The following is a 20,190-nucleotide window of genomic DNA, read 5'->3' on the forward strand; positions in this document are numbered from 1 at the left end:
GTTATATATACATAGCCACTGCAACCAGAATTCTCTATGCCAAAAATTGGAAAAGTCCGACAGTACGGAAACAAGAAAATTTTATAGAGAAGATACGGGAAACAGTGGAAATGGACATTTTATCAGAAGTGATGAAGGACTGTCCTTTACAAAAGGCAACAGAAAGATGGGAATTACGTATTCTACAAATGGATTGAGTCAACAGGCAGCGTATGAAGAGCATACATTGAAATGAGAACTTAAATCTGGAAAGCAGAAAATAGTAAAAAGAGTAAGTTGGAATTTTGATATGGCAATATGTATAGAATGGATATTAGTATGTTATTGTTTCTCCTCTTCCATCTTAACCTCAATTCCCCTTTTCCTTTTTGTTACCCTTTGTTAAAAATAAAATAAAAATTTTAAAAAAGAAATTAACGAGTTGTTAATTTAACTTCCAAAATGTACAGATTCTTTCTATCTATCTATCTATCTATCTATCTATCTATCTATCTATCTATCTATCTATCTATCTATCTATCTATCTATCTATCTATCTATCTATCTATCTATCTATCTGTCTGTCTGTCTGTCTGTCTGTCTGTCTGTCTGTCTGTCTGTCTGTCTGTCTGTCTGTCTGTCTGTCTATCTATCTGTCTGTCTTGACTTCTGTAGTACCCTGTCAGTGTGAACAGTCTCTGGACAGTTTACAACCCATCCAAACTTGATTACAATTAGACAAGTGTGACAGCCTCCTCACACGTCACAAAGGAGGTGTCACGTCGCTCTCACATAGACACACTTTATTCACGCTGCCACCAACCATTCCCTCATAAATCTCTTCAGACAAATAAATGATTTTTAAAATAAAAACATATGTTTATTTGTGAGAACAAAAGGAATGGTAAATCACTTTATCAATTAAAGTAAAAGGCAATCTGAAATAATAAAGTATCCCCTCATACACACTCTCTCTCAGACCTTCACTAACACAGTACTTTATAACTATACAAGCCCTAACTGGTTCATATCATGTCCCTATCTTGGACCCTATCTAAGCCCTATCTAAGCCCTATCTGACTCTCACCTCATTCACTCCCCCCTTAAATACCATGGCTCCACCCTCTGAAGTCCCACCTCCCGTCATGCTATAGGCAGATGAACTCCAGGCACAGCAATGACAGGCAGATGACATCATCGCTACCGTCACAACAAGCAAACCCACAAATGCAATAAATACAATAAAACCCCTGTCTCTAGCTGAATTGATGAAATCTGAATTTAAATAAATTGAACAAATTTAAAATAAATGTGAACATCCCAAGGCAATTAGTTAAAATACTAGTATAAGGCGGCTTTACACAGTTTGGATTTAATTAATATTCTGAACACGCCTGACAAACCTCTGTAGCAAGTTTGTTCCTGAGGAATGGTGCCACAACTGAACAAGCATGGCTCCTGGTATTAGGTATTTTGGCCTCCTTACAATTTTTAGCATCAAGGATTGCAAGTAGCAGGTGAGACAGGAAGCTATTTTGTGGGAGAGACAGTCTTAATCCATTAATGGCTTTATACCTCAACCAACATTTTGAACTGGTCATGGAGACTGAGTAGAGAGTAGAGGTGGGCACGAACTATCGAACCAGCAGTTTGTGCCAGTTCATCTTTTGGCCAGAGAGGTTTTTGGCGCTTCCCAGCCCTGCCTCTTCTGGTGAACACCCACTTTGAGGCAGCACCCAGAGGAGGCAGGGATGGGAAGTGCTGAAGGACGAACCAGTGTGAACCACTGCTTTGGCGATTCGTGCCAGTCTCTAAGAGGGAGCCGATGAATACATGCCAAGACTGGGGATATTTAGTACAGTATTCATAACTGCTGGTGCCTATAATCAGTCTGACAGCTGCATTTTGTACCTGCTGGAGTTTCCAAACCAATTTCAAGGGTAGTCCTATGTAGAGAGCATTACATTAATCTATTTTAGAGATTTCCTAAGTAATTTTTTTTATCCATGTAGGGGTGCAGCTGACCAATCAGCCAGAGTTGCTAAAAGGCACTCTTGGCCACAACAGACATTTGTGCCTTCATAGAGAGAGATGGAGAGACCACACTGCAAATTTTGTGCTCTAAGTTTTTTCATGCTTCTTCTGCTTGTTTTGTTCTGATGATGGAGTCGATACACTCTGTTGAGTCAACAAGACAGATAGTTCTTTCTTTGCACCTGTGACAAACCCAGACCTACTGGGATATGCCACAGTTTCACTAAGCTGCCACCAACCATTCCCTATAAGAAGTCACACAGACCAGGGATGGATTTTTAACAAATAAAAGAACAAGGTTTATTTAAATGACACACAGGGAAAATAAAATGATCAGGTGAATAAGATACAGTAACGTGGCTTAGTCTCAATCATACATACACACAGTTTGGTTCACACAGAACACTTAACTTGAAGCACAGACCCTGAACCTATCAGTTCTGGCTAACCATACAGACACCTGAACCTATCAGGTTGGTACTGACTGACACACAGTAGTACCCTGTCTGACACACAGACTCCCACTCAAGCTTCTTCTCTCAGCTCTTCTCCAGCTCTCCCTCCAGCTTCTCCACACAAACTCCACATATATATACAGTACAGCCCCTCCTCCTGATGTCCCGCCTTCCACTCCCCATAGGATGGAACTTTCCCTCCAAACCCATGACAGACAGGTAACATCAGTGCTGTATGTAACACCTCCCCTCTTTATAAGTTGTTTTGTAGGGGGAAAGCTAAGGTGCTTTTCACCAAAAAACAACCTGGACCCAACACAAACAAAAACAGTCATATAATAACATACAATACCATACTTACTTATACTTACACTCTATTAGGCATTTAAACATTTACCATTAACAATACATCAAGTTACCTTTATTCATACAAACCAACATGTTTAATAAACAGACACATTTGACTTTTTGTCATCAAAATATATACATAGTCCATGTTTCTTTCGCCGTCTTCATTCTTCAGGTCTTCTTGACAAGGCGTCAGCAACACAGTTCACTGACCCTCTGACCACCTTCACTTCAAAGTCATAGTCTTGCAGATTTAAAGCCCACCTCATAAGTTTACTATTGTGGGATTTCATTGTCTTTAACCATTGCAGTGGTGAATGGTCAGTGCACAGAATAAAATGTCTTCCCCAGATGTAAGGCTTGGCCTTCTGGATCGCGTAGACTATGGCCAGGCACTCCTTCTCCATGGTTGCCAAATGTCTCTCACCTTTCTGGAGTTTCCTACTCAGGTAGGACACTGGATGCTGGTCACCATTCTCATCCTCCTGGCAAAGAACTGCTCCTACCCCGCTGTTAGACGCATCGGTGTAGATGATGAACTCCCGGTCGAAGTCTGGAGCACGCAGCACTGGATAGTTGATGAGCGCCTCCTTCAACCTCCGGAACGCCTCCTCACAGTCGCTGGTCCACGGGATGCGGTCATCAGCCTTCTTCCTCGTCAGATCGGTCAGCGGAGCCGCAATCTCGCTAAACCTCGGGATGAACTTTCTGTAGTAGCCCACCAACCCAAGAAATGATTTGACTTTTTTCTTGGTGTTGGGCCTGGGCCAATCATGAACTGCTTCTATCTTGGCCTCTAGGGGTTTTATCACTCCTCCCCCTACTATGTGACCCAAGTATTTTATTTCTGGGCTACCCAGCTGCAGTTCGTTCTCTTTGCAGAGCCTAGGCCAAAGCACTTCCTCCCCTGGGTCAAAGTGCCTCTCTCTAGCTTTGTGGTCATACCAGGCTTTCTTTCTGACCTTTTGAGCTTGCAGGGTCTCTGCTGCTAGCTCTAGGTTTCTCTTTAGGTCATTCATCAAGGTGTCTATGTATGTCACAACGTCTTGTGGGTCATCCTTGGTGATCTGCTCCCAATTTTGTTTGATCAAATCAAGGGGCCCTTTCACCCTTCTCCCAAATAAAAGTTCAAACGGACTGAACCCGGTACTGGCTTGTGGCACTGATCAATAAGCAAACAAAAGGGATTGCAGCTTCTGGTCCCAATTGTTTGGATTCTCTGCCAAGTAAGCCCTAATCATGCGCATTAGAGTCCCATTGAACTTCTCAGTTAACCCATTACTTTCAGGGTGATAGGCAGTGGTTTCCTTGTGCTTAATTCCACAGATTTGCCATAACCGTTTCATGAGCTTCGATGTGAACGATGCGCCCAAATCTGTGATTATTTCTGAGGCAAATCCCATCCTGGACATATACCCCACCAAGGCATCTGCCACTGTGTTAGTTTCAATGTTAGTCAAGGGAATGGCTTCAGGGTACCTTGTGGCATGGTCCACAATGGTGAGAATGAACCTGTTCCCCCTCTTTGTGGCCTTGGGCAAAGGTCCCACAATATCCACCCCTATGCATTTGAACGGAGTGTCAATCACAGGCAAAGGGCACAACTTTGCTTTGGTCCTGTCGCGGCTATTCCCCTGCCTTTGACACACATCACATTGTTTACAGAACTCCCTGATCTGCTTCCCTATGTCAGGCCAGTAAAAATTCTGTGTGATTCTCTGCTGTGTTTTGTTCACCCCTAAGTGTGCAGCAAACATGTCAGAGTGCCCCCTTTGTAAGATCATGGGGCGATACTTTTCAGGTACCACTAGCTGACTTCGGATCCCATCTCCCCCTTTTGAGATATTCCTCAGGGTCTCTCTATATAAAATCCCCTTTTTCTCTAGAAATCTCACTGGGGTTTCAGGTGTTAGCTGGGCGTCAGTCACCTGTTCAAAACACTTTTGGAGAGTGGCGTCTGCCTTTTGCTCTTGGCCAAATCGGCTGTCTGTGGTTAAGGTTTCCACCACAGCTTCTGAACTCCCCTCTGCTTCCGTCTCTGGCTCATCAGTACCCCCCTGAACTGTCCCCGCGGTGGCTTGTGAACGTGTAATCACTAGCACCCGTTTCACATGTTCAGCCAGGTCATTTCCCACGAGCACGGCTGCTGGCAGAGTCGATGAAATCGCTAGCCGCCAAACTCCCCTCCAGCCTTGAAAGTTCACAGGTACCTCCGCTACTGGCAGTGAGATCACCTGCCCCTCAATCCCTGCCACCTTCATGCTCTCATTTGGGATTATATATTCCCTAGGAATAATATCTGGATGGCACAGGGTCACCTGGGAACAAGTGTCCCTCAGCCCCCGATACTGATGGTCAAGTATTCCTATGTCCACCCCTGCTGTTTCAAACAACTGAGAATCTGTTCTCACGAGCAAGCAGCGCTTGACCTCCACAAGAGGACCATTTTCCTCAGCCTGATCAGCAGATGTAGCTGTTCCAGATTGAGTAGCCATGGCAAGAGGCTCCCTCAGTGACAAGGAGCTTTGCTCTTTCTGGACACAGAACACAGCTTTTGGCTTGGTTCCACTCGAATCCTGAGGCACAATTCCTTTTAGCTGCTTTAATTTCTCACACTCTGAGATTAGATGGCCCTTTCCCTGACAGAAATAACATTTTCTGCTATATTTTGAGTCTTTCTCATCTTGTTTTGGTTTTCCCTCCAAAATCTGAGGTCTTGGTTTCATGTCTGAGGGCTTCCCTTCACCATGGGCCCCTCCCCCTTGCTGGTTTTTCCCTGGTCCCTGAGAGTACTTGCTGTAGGTTTCTTTAGGTTTCCCCATCGATTTCCCCTCACCCAAGGGCTTTCTTATTTGGGAAATAAAATCTGCGATCTCGGCTGCTTCTGCCACAGATTTCGGTTTCCTTTCCCTCACCTGGAATTTCAGTTCCCCATGCAGGACTGAATAGAACTGTTCCAGCGCTATCAAGTCTTTGAGCTGCTGAAAGGTCTCTGTCCCCTCCTGAGATAGCCATTTCTCTAGCAGCCTCACCAATTGGGCCCCCACTTGGGTAAAAGTCTGCTCTGGTTTCTTGGTGATTGACCTGAATCTTTGCCTCAGCTGTTCCGCATTTATCCCATGTCTGGCAAACACCAGTTTTTTAAACTCTGCAAAATCTTTCATCAGTTCCTCTGGCATCTCTGCATAGACTTCTAAAAGGCTGCCACTGATTAAAGATCGCATGATGGTCATCTTCTCAGTTTCCCTTACTGAGAAGTCCACAAACGCTCTTTCCACTAGGGAAAAGAACACTTCAGGACAATCTCCCTTGTGGTACACAGGGAATTTCTTCAGGTCAGCTTTAGACAATTGGCCTCCCTCAGAATCCCTATTGTTATTATTGTTCTGATTCATCAGTTCCAATTTTCTTAACTCAAACGCCATTTTCTCTCTCTCCAATCTTTCCTCTCTTTCCATTCTCTCTATTTCAAATTGCCTCATCCTCAGTTCATGCTGTTGGACTATGAGCATTTTCCTGAGTTCTGGGTTCTGTTCTCCCGTGCTCTCATCCTGCACTGAGCCAAATTCATCCTCAGAACCTTGGTCTACCTGGGGGTCTTTCACTTCACCCATTTCTGCCATTTGGCTTCGAGTCAAGGGCATAATCCCCCCCCCCCCCCCAGAACAGGCTGCTTTCAAAAGTCAAGCCTCCAAATAAAGCGACCACTTTTTTTTTCTTTTGCCTCAGAACCAGCTTTCTATAGATTGCTGCTGTTCTTCAGCACTAACTTGCAACAGTTGCGAGCCCCCCTCTGCTAGGCCTCGCAGCAGGCAGGCTAAATCACTTCTACTACACAGTTTTGCCTCAGCTTTTTTCCCGCCAAAACAGGCTGCCTCAGAGCTCCCTAATCTAGTCCCCAATCTGAGGTTACACGTTCTTCTACTAGCGCACCTCCCCGTGAGGTACACCTAGAAGATTACCTACGTGCTCTCAGATTGTCCCTGACTAGACCCCCCTTGCTCTGGGCACACTTGCCAAGGCTTTGCTGGACCACTGGACAACTGGACCAGTCGTATCCCACACGCTGGACACCAATCAATGTGACAAACCCAGACCTACTGGGATATGCCACAGTTTCACTAAGCTGCCACCAACCATTCCCTATAAGAAGTCACACAGACCAGGGATGGATTTTTAACAAATAAAAGAACAAGGTTTATTTAAATGACACACAGGGAAAATAAAATGATCAGGTGAATAAGATACAGTAACGTGGCTTAGTCTCAATCATACATACACACAGTTTGGTTCACACAGAACACTTAACTTGAAGCACAGACCCTGAACCTATCAGTTCTGGCTAACCATACAGACACCTGAACCTATCAGGTTGGTACTGACTGACACACAGTAGTACCCTGTCTGACACACAGACTCCCACTCAAGCTTCTTCTCTCAGCTCTTCTCCAGCTCTCCCTCCAGCTTCTCCACACAAACTCCACATATATATACAGGACAGCCCCTCCTCCTGATGTCCCGCCTTCCACTCCCCATAGGATGGAACTTTCCCTCCAAACCCATGACAGACAGGTAACATCAGTGCTGTATGTAACAGCACCCTCTCAAGTGAATGATGTTACAGCAAGCTGAGTGGTTGCAGAGCTTATTTGTAATATCTGTGACTGGGGGGGGGGAGTCTTCATGAAAACTGACCGTGTTGCCAGCTGCCACCAAATCAAAGGAAATCATTCCAGTAGAAGGTTCTTTGTACTGTAGATTTCTGTTTCAATAACACGTGAAGGGAGAATAATCTTGAAACCTGGATTACGAATGTGTTCAAATGTTCTGCTAATGAGCACAATATTCAAAAAGTGTACCTTTGGAATTGGGAACAGTTTGAAAGACACAACAACATTAAAATTATAGCAATCCTTGGCAAACCCAAAATGTCTTAAAGTGGGAAACTCATGGAAAAGGTACACAAAGATGTATTTGGGCACACATGGGCATCTCTCACACCAAGCAAAGAGGGGCACAGAATTTTTATTAGCCTGGAATGGGGAATCAAGTGAAACAATATTGTCAAAACTGTGATACTTGCCAAAAGCAAGGTACTGAAAATGACAAGACTAGGGCTAAGCTATGCCCATTACCAGTGATCTCAACCCCTTGCCAACACGTGGGTCTGCAAAAATCCTTAGAAATAGCAAAGCAAAACTTGGGAGGTGCTCTGAGAAACCAAAGATTAATGGGATAGAACCAGATAATGAAAATCTAAATACATCTGAAATAAGCCAAGTGTTTGAGATTGCACTTAAAAGAAAATTGCTTGTGAATTTTGAGGTGACCCGTGATAGTGGTCCCCCTCATATGAAGAGCTTTGTGACTAGAGTACCTGTAGTTGAGTTTATTGATGAGAGTAAAGGCAAGTGCAAGAACATTTCAAAGAAAAATGCAGCCATAGCTGTTCTGGAAGAGTTTGAGAAACTGCCTACCCTTCCTAAAGTTGAAAAAGCGAAGCCACTAATTAAAAAGAAATCAGGCTTCACCCAGAATAGGTGAGCTGAGGACATATTGTAGACTTCAGAGTGCCAGATGGCTTTTGATAGTCTGAAAAGAGTGCAGACTTCAGGATCTATTCTTGTTGCGCCGGACTTCATCAAGGAATTCACCATCTACACTGATGCATCCAACGTCGGACTTGGAGCTGTACTATGCCAATCAGATGACAGCAGGACTTTACATCCTGTAATGTATGTGAGCAAAAAGTTCCAACCTAGCGAAAGGCATTTATCAACCATCAAGAGGGAATGTTTAGCCATCGTTTGGACACTGCAGACACTAAAGCCCTATGTATGGGGAAGTTCATTCTCTGCACTGATCATTCGCTTTTAAAATGGATGAGGACTATGCAATCTAACAGTAGTAAATTGACCAGATGGACCCTGATTCTACAGGACTTTGATTTTGAAATCTGAAGCATCAAAGGATCCCTGAATGTGGTTGCGGATGCTTTGTCCCAAAGACCTAATGATTAGAGAATTTTTTTATGTTAAATGCAAATGTTTTATCTGTAGTGATTGTCTTAAATGTTTAAAGTGTAAGTTTGATTTAGTAAACATAGTAAATGGAGAGAAAATTTTAATATAAGGTATGTATAAGTATTGGTAAGATATTGTTAAATTTGCATGTACTCAGCTGTTTGTTTATGAGGGTAAACTGATGGGTAGCCTCTCATAAAGCAAACTTCTTAAGAGGGGGAGGACTGTAGCGATCACCCTGCTTTGGCTCATGTAGGAGCTTTTGGCGTGCACCAATGGGAGCTGTTGGGAGGTGGAGCCAGAGAAACTAGAAGGGAGGGGTGAGACAGAGAAGAGAAGAGTTTTGGGCAGTTAGTCAGGGAGTCTGTGGAAGTTAGAGAGAGTGGTAGAGTGAGGAGTTAAGGGAGGCAGTTAAGAGTATGGAACTTATAGAGAGTTAAGAGTGAAACAAGTTATTACAAAACTACTGAATGTACTTTAATGTCTTTGAAGAACCTGTTTAAGTGAACTGTACCCAATAAACCTGGTTTTGTTAAACTTTACACTCAGCATGGACCTCAGTGTTTCTAATTGAACATTGTTGACAGAGATCAACTGCTAACAGTGTAAAGGAGGGTACGTGTTGTGGGCCTCAGGTTAGTGAAATAATCTGGGGACACACAGGGGCACATCACAAGGAGCTATAGAAACTTAGATGTTTTTGCTATCTCAATTTTTAACAAATGTTTTGCTTAGAAACATCTGCTTACATCTATTCTGTAACTATATGCAGTTAATTTAGAGTTGGAGTTGTATATTATAAAACACTATTTCAGAAAAATCTGAATCTTAAGCAGCAGCAAGAGTTGAGAAAGTCTTCTTTTGTTTCTGGTGTGAATGTTCCTGCTTTCGGTGTGTTTTGTGTTTAAAAGAGTCCAAGTTCGAAGTACCAGCTTGACCCTCAAGAATGCTTGTCACTTTGGAGTTATGCTTCAGTTCTCCCAGTCCTTTGAAGATAAATGCCATTCTTCTTTAATAGCAGCATCCATTGAAAATCTTGCGCTAAAGGGAGGGGGAGTTACTGAAGGAGCCTTTTCAGAGTAATGATGGCCTTTCATTTTATAACCCTGAAACATGGCTGTTCTTCAGTGAAGTTTGCTTTTCTATAGAGCTTAACTCAATGTTCCATATAGATGCTGCTAAGAACCTCTAAAAGGCCCTTTAAAACTGAGAAAAGAGAAAGAAAGAAAGAAAAAGAAAGCACAGGTTTAGAAGAGGTAATTTAGAATAAAGATGTGAGTGGGATGAGAGGATGCTTAACCCTTCCTATACTCTCTAAGTCAGCTTTAAATGAACTGCACTATCCCCCCTCCTCTGAATACATGTTCATATGCTTATTTTAAATATGCATTTGCAACTCTATGCTTGGTGAAGTTAGAGGTTTTTGGGAAGTAGACAGAGGGTGTAGAAACAACTGGTATCTTTCTCAGAATTGCTTCTCTTTTCGTTGTTCTCCCAGGTGCTTTTTCATATTTTTAAAAAAGAACGCTAGTTTGATTTAATTATATGCATCAAAGCCTAACACTTAATTAGCTTGCTTTATTCATATTATATTACATCTTTGGAAAGCGTTACCTGCAGGATATTGTTGTATGATTATTCAGAAGTCAATCCCATTGAATCAATTTGGCTTTGCTCAGATACTGTACATTTGCACTGGAGTGCATCTTTTAAACAAAATGTGTGAGAGGAAGAGAGAGAAGATGAATGGAACTCTGAAGACTAGCTACCTGAAAATCTTTACCCAAGAACCCTTAGATCTTCGCTATTCCTACTTTAAGAGCCAATATGGTGTAGTTACTACCACCCCATGAGATAAAATGTGAAATATCCTTGTATATAGTCCCAGCTTTGAGGGTAACAGCAACTTTGGAGGGGTGTGTGTGGAGATGAGCCATACTGGAAAACTGTACAATGTAAGAATGGCTCCCCCACCCGCACAATGACACTGATCCAGATCCTTGTGGATCTTCTTGTAGCAATTTTTTTTTAAAATGTGATCACAGATGTTCTGCCTTCTTCATGTGTTGCTTTGCCTCTGAAACAAGAGTGGGCATCTTGAAGCCCTCAGCAGTAGTTTCAACTGCATAATGTAAATGATCGTTTAAAGCATTTGGTAAGAGTGTCCTGCCTCTTCTTCAGTAGCTTGTCTTGTGTGGAGGGAGAGAGATCAAGAAGTATCAGAAAGAAAGATACAAGTTATATAAGGGGAGAGAGGGAAGGAAAGAAAGAGAGAAGTGAGTATCAGACAGGGGGAAGGGGAGAGAAAGGGAAGACAGAAAGAAAAAAGAGAGAGAGAGAGAATAGCATCATCCTCTTTGGGCTTTGACCTTGCTCATCTCTCTCATGGGGCTCCCTACTACCACCAAGGAAATGGTGAATGTGACTTTGGAGCCACATTCATTAAGACCGTTGGGTGGATTTATTCCAATTGTTATTTTCCTGACAGATTGGGCCAGAACAGATGTTAAAGATTGCCCATAACTGGAGTTGAACAGACGCTAGTGTTATAGAGAAGTAACTGAGGCAGAATTTATGTATCTGTGAAATCAAACTTCGAAGGAATCACATGCCTAGGTTCAGAATACTACCAAAGGAAATAGAACTAATCTGCAAAACCCAGAAGGGGAAAGATGCTCACATTAGTTAATAGTCTCCCTCATCCAAACACAGGCTATCTCTAACCATTGTTTCTGGGCTTGGCATAATGTTGCTACACCACTTTTTGCACCTTAGAGCAGGGGTCAGGGAACTGTTTTACCTTTTACACCCCCCAAAAATTATATACGCCGACATTACCCCCTTGATTCAAAAGGAAGGAAATCATACATGATTTGAATTAAAAATATTATTGAATTTACACAGGTTGTGTACTGAACTAGCAGGATGCACCAAATCTGATAAAGATGTGCACTATTTTTGCTGGAACACATTGCACTCCAGCCATGATGTGGTATAGGGAGTAATAAGGTGTCCAACGGTGCCTAGCAAGTTGCATTAAATTTTTGCTAGCTCACAGAGGATTTAATCATCATCAGTGGCTGCCAGAGTGGTGCTAGCAATGACACGCTTGCTAGAGACAGCCAACGCAGAATTGGCTTTAATCATTCTATGTGTGGTGTGCAAAAAGGAACAAACCAGGCTAAAGGTCATGTCACCCACCCTGGTGCCACAGCCCAATATCAAAGGATCAGTGTGCTTTTTTTTTATCATCATCAATGGAAAACTCAGCAGTGGCCAGAGGACTGGAAAAGATCAGTCTACATCCCATTCCCAAAGAAGGGAAGTGCCAAAGAACGCTCCAACTACCGTACAATTGCACTCATTTCACACGCTAGCAAGGTTATGCTCAAAATCCTCCAAGGTAGGCTTCAGCAGTATGTGGACCAAGAACTCCCAGAAGTACAAGCTGAATTTTAAAAGGGGCAAAAGAACTAGAGACCAAATTGCTAACATGTGCTGGATTATGGAGAAAGCCAGAGAGTTCCAGAAAAACATTTTCTTCTGCTTCATTGACTACGCAAAAGCATGGCAGAAAGTGAGGACTTAAAGAACCTCTTAATGAGGGTGAAATCTGAGAATGCATAAAATGAAGCTCAACATCAAAACAACTAAGATCATGGCCACTAGTTCCATCATCTCATAGCAAATAGAAGGGGATGATATGGAGGCAGTGACAGATTTTACTTTCTTGGGCTCCATGATCAGTGCAGAGGGTGACAGCTGCCACGAAATTCAAAGATGCCTGCTTCTTGGAAGGAAAGCAATGATAAACCTAGACAGCACCTTAAAAAGCCACCCTCCCCCCGCCTTAATTCAAGGTTTCTCTTTTTCTTGCCTGCTCTTTTTCATAGTTTTGAGTCAGTCTCTCTCCCTCCCTCTCTCTCTCCCCCTCACACACACATCCATCCATCCACCCTCCCTCCATTTCCTCCCTCCCTCCATTTCCTCCCTCCATTTTCTACATACATTTAAATACGCTTGATGAAGTCCTCGATCTTTCGCACCTTTCTTCCCTCCTTCCCTTGCTTGCTCCTTGATCCTTTCCCTTGACCTGCTTCTTTGCAGTCATTTCCATAGGAAACAGTCATTCAGAAGCCACGGATTGATTGATTGATTGATTGCCTGGGGCTAATCCACAGCTGTAACCAATGAAGCAGGCTTATCTTTTTATTATTTTTTATTTTATTTATTCAATTTTTACCCTGCCCCTCTAGACAACGTCTACTCAGGGCAGCTTACATAGATTAAAACACAACAAGATAACATATATAAAAATACAATTATTACAATTAATTTTAAACTTTAAACAACATATTTCCAAGATGGCAAGACTCAAGAAGAGGGAAGAAAAACTCTCAGATATCTGAACTAACAGAGGATTTACAAGTGCCCTGCTGCAACCAAGGAAGTAACAGGGAGAGGCGGCTTACAATTTGAGGTTTGGCTGCAGAGGGTGGGGGTGGGAGGTAGGGAGGGGGTAGCACTCTGCTCATTACCCCCAGGATTTTCACTTTTATCCCATTTGGGGTAATTTACCCCTGTTCCCCGACCCATGCCTTAGAGGAAGCATAGGATACAAATTAGCAAACAATCCACTGTCCCAGGATTTGTATATGTGGGGGTCTAATATATGTTTTTCTCCCCACAGGACATTTCATGAAAAGAAAGAAGACTTCCCTTTGGTTCACGGTCTCTCTGATGATAGTGTCTGTTTTCATACTGACCATAGGCCTTGCAGCTACAACAAGAACAGAAAATGTTAGTGTGGGAGGCTATTACCCAGGAATAATTGTAAGTGAAGTGAAGCAAGAATTGTTTAGGTTTATCATTATTGGTTTATAACCAACCAGACACAGTCATTTTGAATAAATGGAAAGAACCATTGAATGTCTCAAGCTTTACTTATTAATTATTTGTGTCAGGATTTATCCCTGGTATGCCAGTATTAGTGTGACAGTCTGTTTTGTGATCTGCTGGTCTCTGAGCCAGGATTATCTGACAAAAATGATTTTAGTAGAAAATGACTAGAGTGGTCCGGTAGTCCAGATAGGCGGGGTATAAATCAAATAAATAAATTAATAAATAATAAATAAATAGTAGCACCTCCAGCTCATTGAGCAATCTGTGTGACTGCCTTGAAGAGAGGTTGATTCGGAGTAGATTGCGGGTATTGAATATACTCAAGTATAGGTTAGGACAAGATTTTCATCTTGCTGTCTCGTGCTACCCATGACCCCAATTGATGATGCATAGGAGGGAGGGAGGGCAAGGGAGAAGAGGATGATAATGGAAGCCGTGGCAATGGTGGTGGGTTTTGAACCGCTGTTGCTGCCCTATTGTTGTACCCTGGGTTGAAAACCAGCTCCTCCCCCAAACCTGAGGGAACTTGGGGACCAAATTTGTCTGCCCATTCCCCTATGAAGCCTGTAAAGAGAGATAAATAGTTTTGGTCCTTGAGGTTAACAAAAATGTTCCTGGAGCAGAAAATGATGGTTTTTAGGTGTGTATGTGCATAGAAAACTGAACCTTTTTTCATTTTTTTAAAAACTGGGAGCCCTGGGAAGTGTCATGTAGCCCATGGCCCACACTTTGTCCACACGTGTATTGGGCAAACACCTGGCTGTGCTCCAAAGGTGAACAGGCAGCTAGTGGCATTTCCAGACAACCCACTATTTGGTGGCACCTCTACTAGCACCAGTATCATTCTTTTTTCCCCATCACTCTCCCTCCCCTGTAAGTGTTCCAGGGCTCCAGTAGTTGGGAGGGCCTGGGCATCAGGGGACCAGGCAGCAGTGAGTGGAGGGTGGTCGTTCCGCCATTGACCTAAGTACCCTACCCCAGTCTGGGTACTTGCCAGGTGCTTCTGTTTCTGACATTAATAATATTTTATGGGGAAAGTTGATGGAGAATGCACATGGGTAAGATTATGGATATGGCATCTAGTGACTCTGATTTCATGGAAATGACTGGGTTTTAGCCTAAACTTTACTGGAGGTATTCAAAGTTCTGAGTCTATTTTGGAGACATGATTCAGCATCTTGGCCAGTTTCTGTAAAGTTCAGACTAAGTTCCAGAGCAGATATGCCAGCCCCATGAAATTCAGATGACCAGTCTCAGTACGTGAAGCTATGTTGATGTCCCTTATGCATAAGCAAACCACTGGACCATCTAGTCCAGGATGGCCTGCTCTGGTTGGTAGCTGCTTTCTTTCTTTCTTTCTTTCTTTCTTTCTTTCTTTCTTTCTTTCTTTCTTTCTTTCTTTCTTTCTTTCTTTCTTTCTTTCTTTCTTTCTTTCTTTCTTTCTTTCTTTCTTTCTTTCTTTCTTTCTTTCTTCCTTCCTTCCTTCCTTCCTTCCTTCCTTCCTTCCTTCCTTCCTTCCTTCCTTCCTTCCTTCCTTCCTTCTTTCTTTCTTTCTTTCTTTCTTTCTTTCTTTCTTTCTTTCTTTCTTTCTTTCTTTCTTTCTTTCTTTCTTTCTTTCTTTCTTTCTTTCTTTCTTTCTTTCTTTCTTTCTTTCTTTCTTTCTTTTTGATAGAAATTGTTTCCAGTCTGCCATCTGAAATTCTTTGCAGTTCAGGAATCCGAAATTATAAGTACAGTACAAAGCACATATACAGTATGTGCTTTGGCTCCTTATACATTTTATTTTCCTACATATTTAAAGTTTATTTCATTCTATATGCACAGCTAACGTTACATCTTGTTGGTTTGTTTTTTTGCCATAGCTTGGCTTTGGATCCTTCCTAGGGATTATCGGTATCCATCTGGTAGAGAACCGGAAGCAAATGGTGAGTAAATAATATATTTAAATATGTCTTTGAAAATCTACAACATCCAAAAAGTCTACTAAGTCACAACTGTTGTCTTCTCCTAGCAATGATGGTTAAATCCTGCAATGCTTTTGACGTTTCAGTAAAAGCCAGTATCCTACCAGAAGGCAGGTGTATAAGCATCCCTCCAATTTTGACATTTCTCCTGCCATGTGACCAATCTTGCAACCATTGAGGGGTTAAGCATATAAAAAGGAGCCTGCTGAAGCAGGAGGAGCAAATGGACAGTTGACTTCCTCTCTGAGTAGAAGAGAAGAGAATAGTGACCAAATGTATCTGGAAAAGGTTACAGACTATCACCTTCTCAGAATGAAGGTGTGATCAGATGGGCATTTAGCCTGCTGTTTGGACCACTGCGGGGATGGATGGGTTTGTTCCTTTTCTCAGCAATCACATGTAATAATTGCAAACTAAATCATCCCCATAATGTTCCTACCTGCACATTTCTGAGCACCTATCAGGGGCTTCTGCTTTTTTTGGTCTGGGTCGGATCACTTTAGTTTGGTCTATTTCCAGTGCATGTGATAGGTGGAAGTGGACCAAAAGCAACCTTCATCTAATTTGCCAGTAGCGTGAACTGCCTTAAAAAGAGCAACACGTCACGATATTGGCAAATTAAACACTTCCTTGGCTCTGTGGTCAAAGAAATGGGGAAAATTAAGTGTCTCTTAGGACAGTGAATGTGCACTACATCACTTTAAAGACCTAAGAGACTAATGGAAAGCAAATGCATACTGTATTAGCAAAGCAAATGCGTATTAGAGCAGTGCAACACAGCCTTCTGTTAATTTGTCTGCTGTCAAAATGATGCAGCACATATTCACTGCCCTTATGCACGTTTTAAAAATACACACACACACACACACACACACTCTCAGCCCCTCCATGGAGCTCATGAAAGGATTAATTTGCTAGTATCATGAAATGACTCTCTTCTTAAGCCACTTCGCAATATTGGTAAATTGACAGCAGGCTGCTGGGGACCAAATAGGGTCACTTGAGGTCCATATGCCATTTGGACATGAGGATCACTCCAAGTGGCATATAAGACCTCCTAGCAACCCTATTTAATCTGCTCCAGTCTGTTTCTAACGCCATCTCTCTCTCTCTCTCTCTCTCTCTCTCTCTCTCTCTCTCTCTCTGTCTGTCTGTCTGTCTGTCTGTCTATCTATCTATCTATCTATCTATCTATCTATCTATCTATCTATCTATCTATCTATCTATCTATCTATCTATCTATCTATCTATCTATCTATCTATCTATCTATCTATCTTTATTCATTCTGCTATGGACCCAAATCATACTATTTCATTCCACCTCAAACACATTGCATCTATTATTGACCAATGGATGTCTCCCATTGGATCATATATGTGAGGTCTCTTAATTAGTTGATGTTCATCAGCTTGTTAAGACGAGTTTAGTAGAAATTTAAAAGTTTTTTATGTCTTGATAAAACAAAGCGCATAGACACATCTAGGATGACTTATAAAACTGCAAACTCAAGAATAAACTCCACTAAACAAAGTAGGGCTGACTTTGCAAGTATGTCTGCCTATAACTTGACCACATGATAGAGGTTCACAGTCTTTTAGAATTGTGCTCCATGCTGATTATGTACTGTTGTAAATAATCCTCAGTATCATTTTTTCTGCTAGGTAATAGGTATTCATCATTCAGATTACTGTATATCATAAAGCATTTCATACAGTGTTATCTTGTGATGTTTGTCCAGTGGCAACAATCTTGGTCACCTTAGTGATGCACAGGTAAAAAATACATTCTTAAACCAGGCAATGATCACAGGTAAGAATATTGGTTAATGTTTGTCCCTGTTAAAATGCTCTGGCATCTAAATTTGAACTACATTAATTGGCATTCATCTCACTGAGTGAAATGGAATTAATGTTCTTATAGTTGGTTTGCAATATTAGAATCTCGACTTTTTAAAAAACTTTATTGAATGAACATGTAAATAACAACAAAAACAGTACAAGTCTTTCATCAGGATTGTATAATCTGATACAGTACCTTCACACCACTGTAAACGGGATCAGATTAAAATATTGCACCAAAGATTGACATAAGAAGCTGGTGAAAAATAAGTCTTGCAATTTTTATTAATATAATAAATAGAAATTTTAATATAATAAATAGACATTTTGAAAAAAATCATCTTGGAAGTGTAGTTGTTTAAATGATCTGAACTGATGAGTTAATTTTTCCATTAGGGCAGTATGCCATATTTTGTTTCTCCATGCATGTAAAATTAAATGACAAGCTCTCTTCCAATTTGTGGCAATCTCCAAATACGCAGACGTACAGAAAAAAGATAATACATTGTTTATGAATTAGCTTTTTGTTATTGCCATTTTTTCATCAGGTATGTCATCCACAGATTGCTTCCCAAATCATTTCGAGACCTAATTTATGGCTATGGTAGGATTCAATTAGTATTTCATTAATTTTGAAGCCAGGCCCTGATGGTTGTTTTCTGAGGCTAGTAGTAGCAGTGTTTCAAATGAACTTGCTTGATCTTCTAATTTGAGACCAGAGCTATTATACAATTCTCATAATTGATAGAAATTATAGTATTTCCACAATTTAAATTGAACCTATTTTCAACATCATAAAATAAGGGATATCTAAGGAATGGGGTCAATGAGGATGAAAACAGTTCATTTTGCTAGTCTTTCCAAATTTTTAGCACATTCCTAATTGCTTATTAGGATTGGTTATTAATGGCATGGAATAAAATTTTATAGGAAGAAATAAAAGCCATTCCAGTTCTTTCTAGATCTTGAGTTTTCATTTCCCATGGTAGCCATGTGGGAGCCAACAAGTATACAGAATTGTTTAAAAAAAATCTGGAATGCTACATAATAGACTTTAAAATCTGGGACCCCTCCAATCCTCCACTTTTTTCTTTATGAAAATTAACTGCATGCAAGTCTCTTGATTTCTTAGACTCATGGATAAAATTCATACATATAGTCTGCCAGTAATTAAAGCGACATCTTATATCCCTATAGGCAGAGCTTGAAAGAGGTAGCTTAACCTAGGCAGAATTGACATCTTGCTGCTGTAGGACCCAGTAATGATAGATTCAGTTATTACTGTACTATTGTATGAGTTTTTATTTGACTAGATGTAACAGTGGTTTATAGTTTAAGGTATTAACTATAGTCAAATGAGAGGGAACTCTACAAGGACTTTTGAAAATGTGCAGGACAGTAGTGTCTGATTTAGATTCTGTAATGTCATCTGCAGATAGATTCATCACACATTTTTGCCCTTCAGTAGACTCCTTGAATATTTGGATCTGTTCTGATGATATTGGTTTATAGTTCAACAGCAAATGCAAAAAGTACAGGAGAAAGTGGGCAAATTAGTTTAATACCTCTAGTGATGTTTATAGGGCCCATGTTGTCAGTTCTCAACATTGCTAAAAGCTTATCATACAATGTATGCAAAATTCTGAGGAAAGAATCCCTTTTTTCCATGGCTTCACAACCTTTCCAAATTAAACACCACTCTAAGCTAACAAAAGCTTTAGAGGCATCAGACGATGCAGTGGTATATGTATGGTGTTGATTTTTTGAACTCTTATACTGCTTTGAACAATCTTCTGACTGGATCAGAAATTTGCCTCCTTTTTATGAAGCCAAACTGATTTTTTCAATAAATACTGTGGCAAGTTCTCCCAGTCCATTGACTAACATTTGATTATGTTATGTACCATCAAGTGAAAACTGACTTACAGCAATCCTATTAGGGTTTTCAAGGTAAGTGAGGTACTTAAGGAGTGGTTTTACCAATTCCACACGTCAAGTGAGTTTGCATGGCAGAGCTGGGGAATTGAACCTAGATCTCCTAGGTCCCAGTCCATTCCTTTATCAACAACACCACAGTGAGTACTCATTGGCTAATACGCCTATGAATAATTTGGCATTTTGATTGAGTAGCAGTGTAATTGGATGATAAGAATCAACTTCTATGGAATCTTTCATTCATTGATTAATATTATTCTGGCTAGATTCCTTGAGGAAAACCATTCCTAACAGAGTTATACAAATTAAGGAGCAAAGACGGCAGCTGATCTTCAAATATTTTGTACAAATATCTACCAAAGTCATCCAAATCATGTGCTTCGGTTGGTTTTAAATTTTGAATTGATTTATATAACTCCTCAGATGTAATTGGTTTACACAGGAAAAGTCTGTGTTCTTCAGTGATATTTTTGAAAATCTGCTTTAGCTATTGAATCATTAATTTTAGTTTCATTATGGTTTGATATATACTTACAATGAATTAAAAATTATTTTAAAAGATTAATAACTTTAGCAATCTCATACATTTATTTTCTTTTCTGTTTTTCATAGCTATTGTTTGATATTTAACATGTTTTTGTTTCATATAAGTAGAAAAACAATTTTGTTGGAATCTTTGTTGCCAAATTCATAATTTTTTGGTTGACATAT

At 40.9% G+C, this 20,190-nt stretch overlaps 1 protein-coding gene and 1 long non-coding RNA gene across 2 annotated transcripts in view; one reads left to right on the forward strand and one right to left on the reverse strand.

Annotated features, from left to right (window-relative positions):
- Nucleotides 1-2,252, reverse strand: part of LOC144588494 (uncharacterized) — a 394,222-nt gene extending 391,970 nt beyond the window's left edge. Inside the window, exon 1 of the long non-coding RNA XR_013544088.1 lies at nt 2,196-2,252. This is a non-coding gene — a long non-coding RNA (uncharacterized LOC144588494). The remainder of the gene's footprint in view (nt 1-2,195) is intronic.
- The window catches only part of TMEM255B (transmembrane protein 255B), a 66,220-nt gene that overhangs the window by 5,713 nt on the left and 40,317 nt on the right, over nt 1-20,190 (forward strand). Inside the window, exons 2-3 of the mRNA XM_072994582.2 lie at nt 13,530-13,672; nt 15,604-15,666. Coding sequence (XP_072850683.1) covers nt 13,530-13,672; nt 15,604-15,666 — 206 coding nt within the window. The remainder of the gene's footprint in view (nt 1-13,529; nt 13,673-15,603; nt 15,667-20,190) is intronic.

The sequence above is a fragment of the Pogona vitticeps genome, chromosome 3 (genome assembly GCF_051106095.1).
Source record: "Pogona vitticeps strain Pit_001003342236 chromosome 3, PviZW2.1, whole genome shotgun sequence".
Classification (NCBI taxonomy): domain Eukaryota; kingdom Metazoa; phylum Chordata; class Lepidosauria; order Squamata; family Agamidae; genus Pogona; species Pogona vitticeps.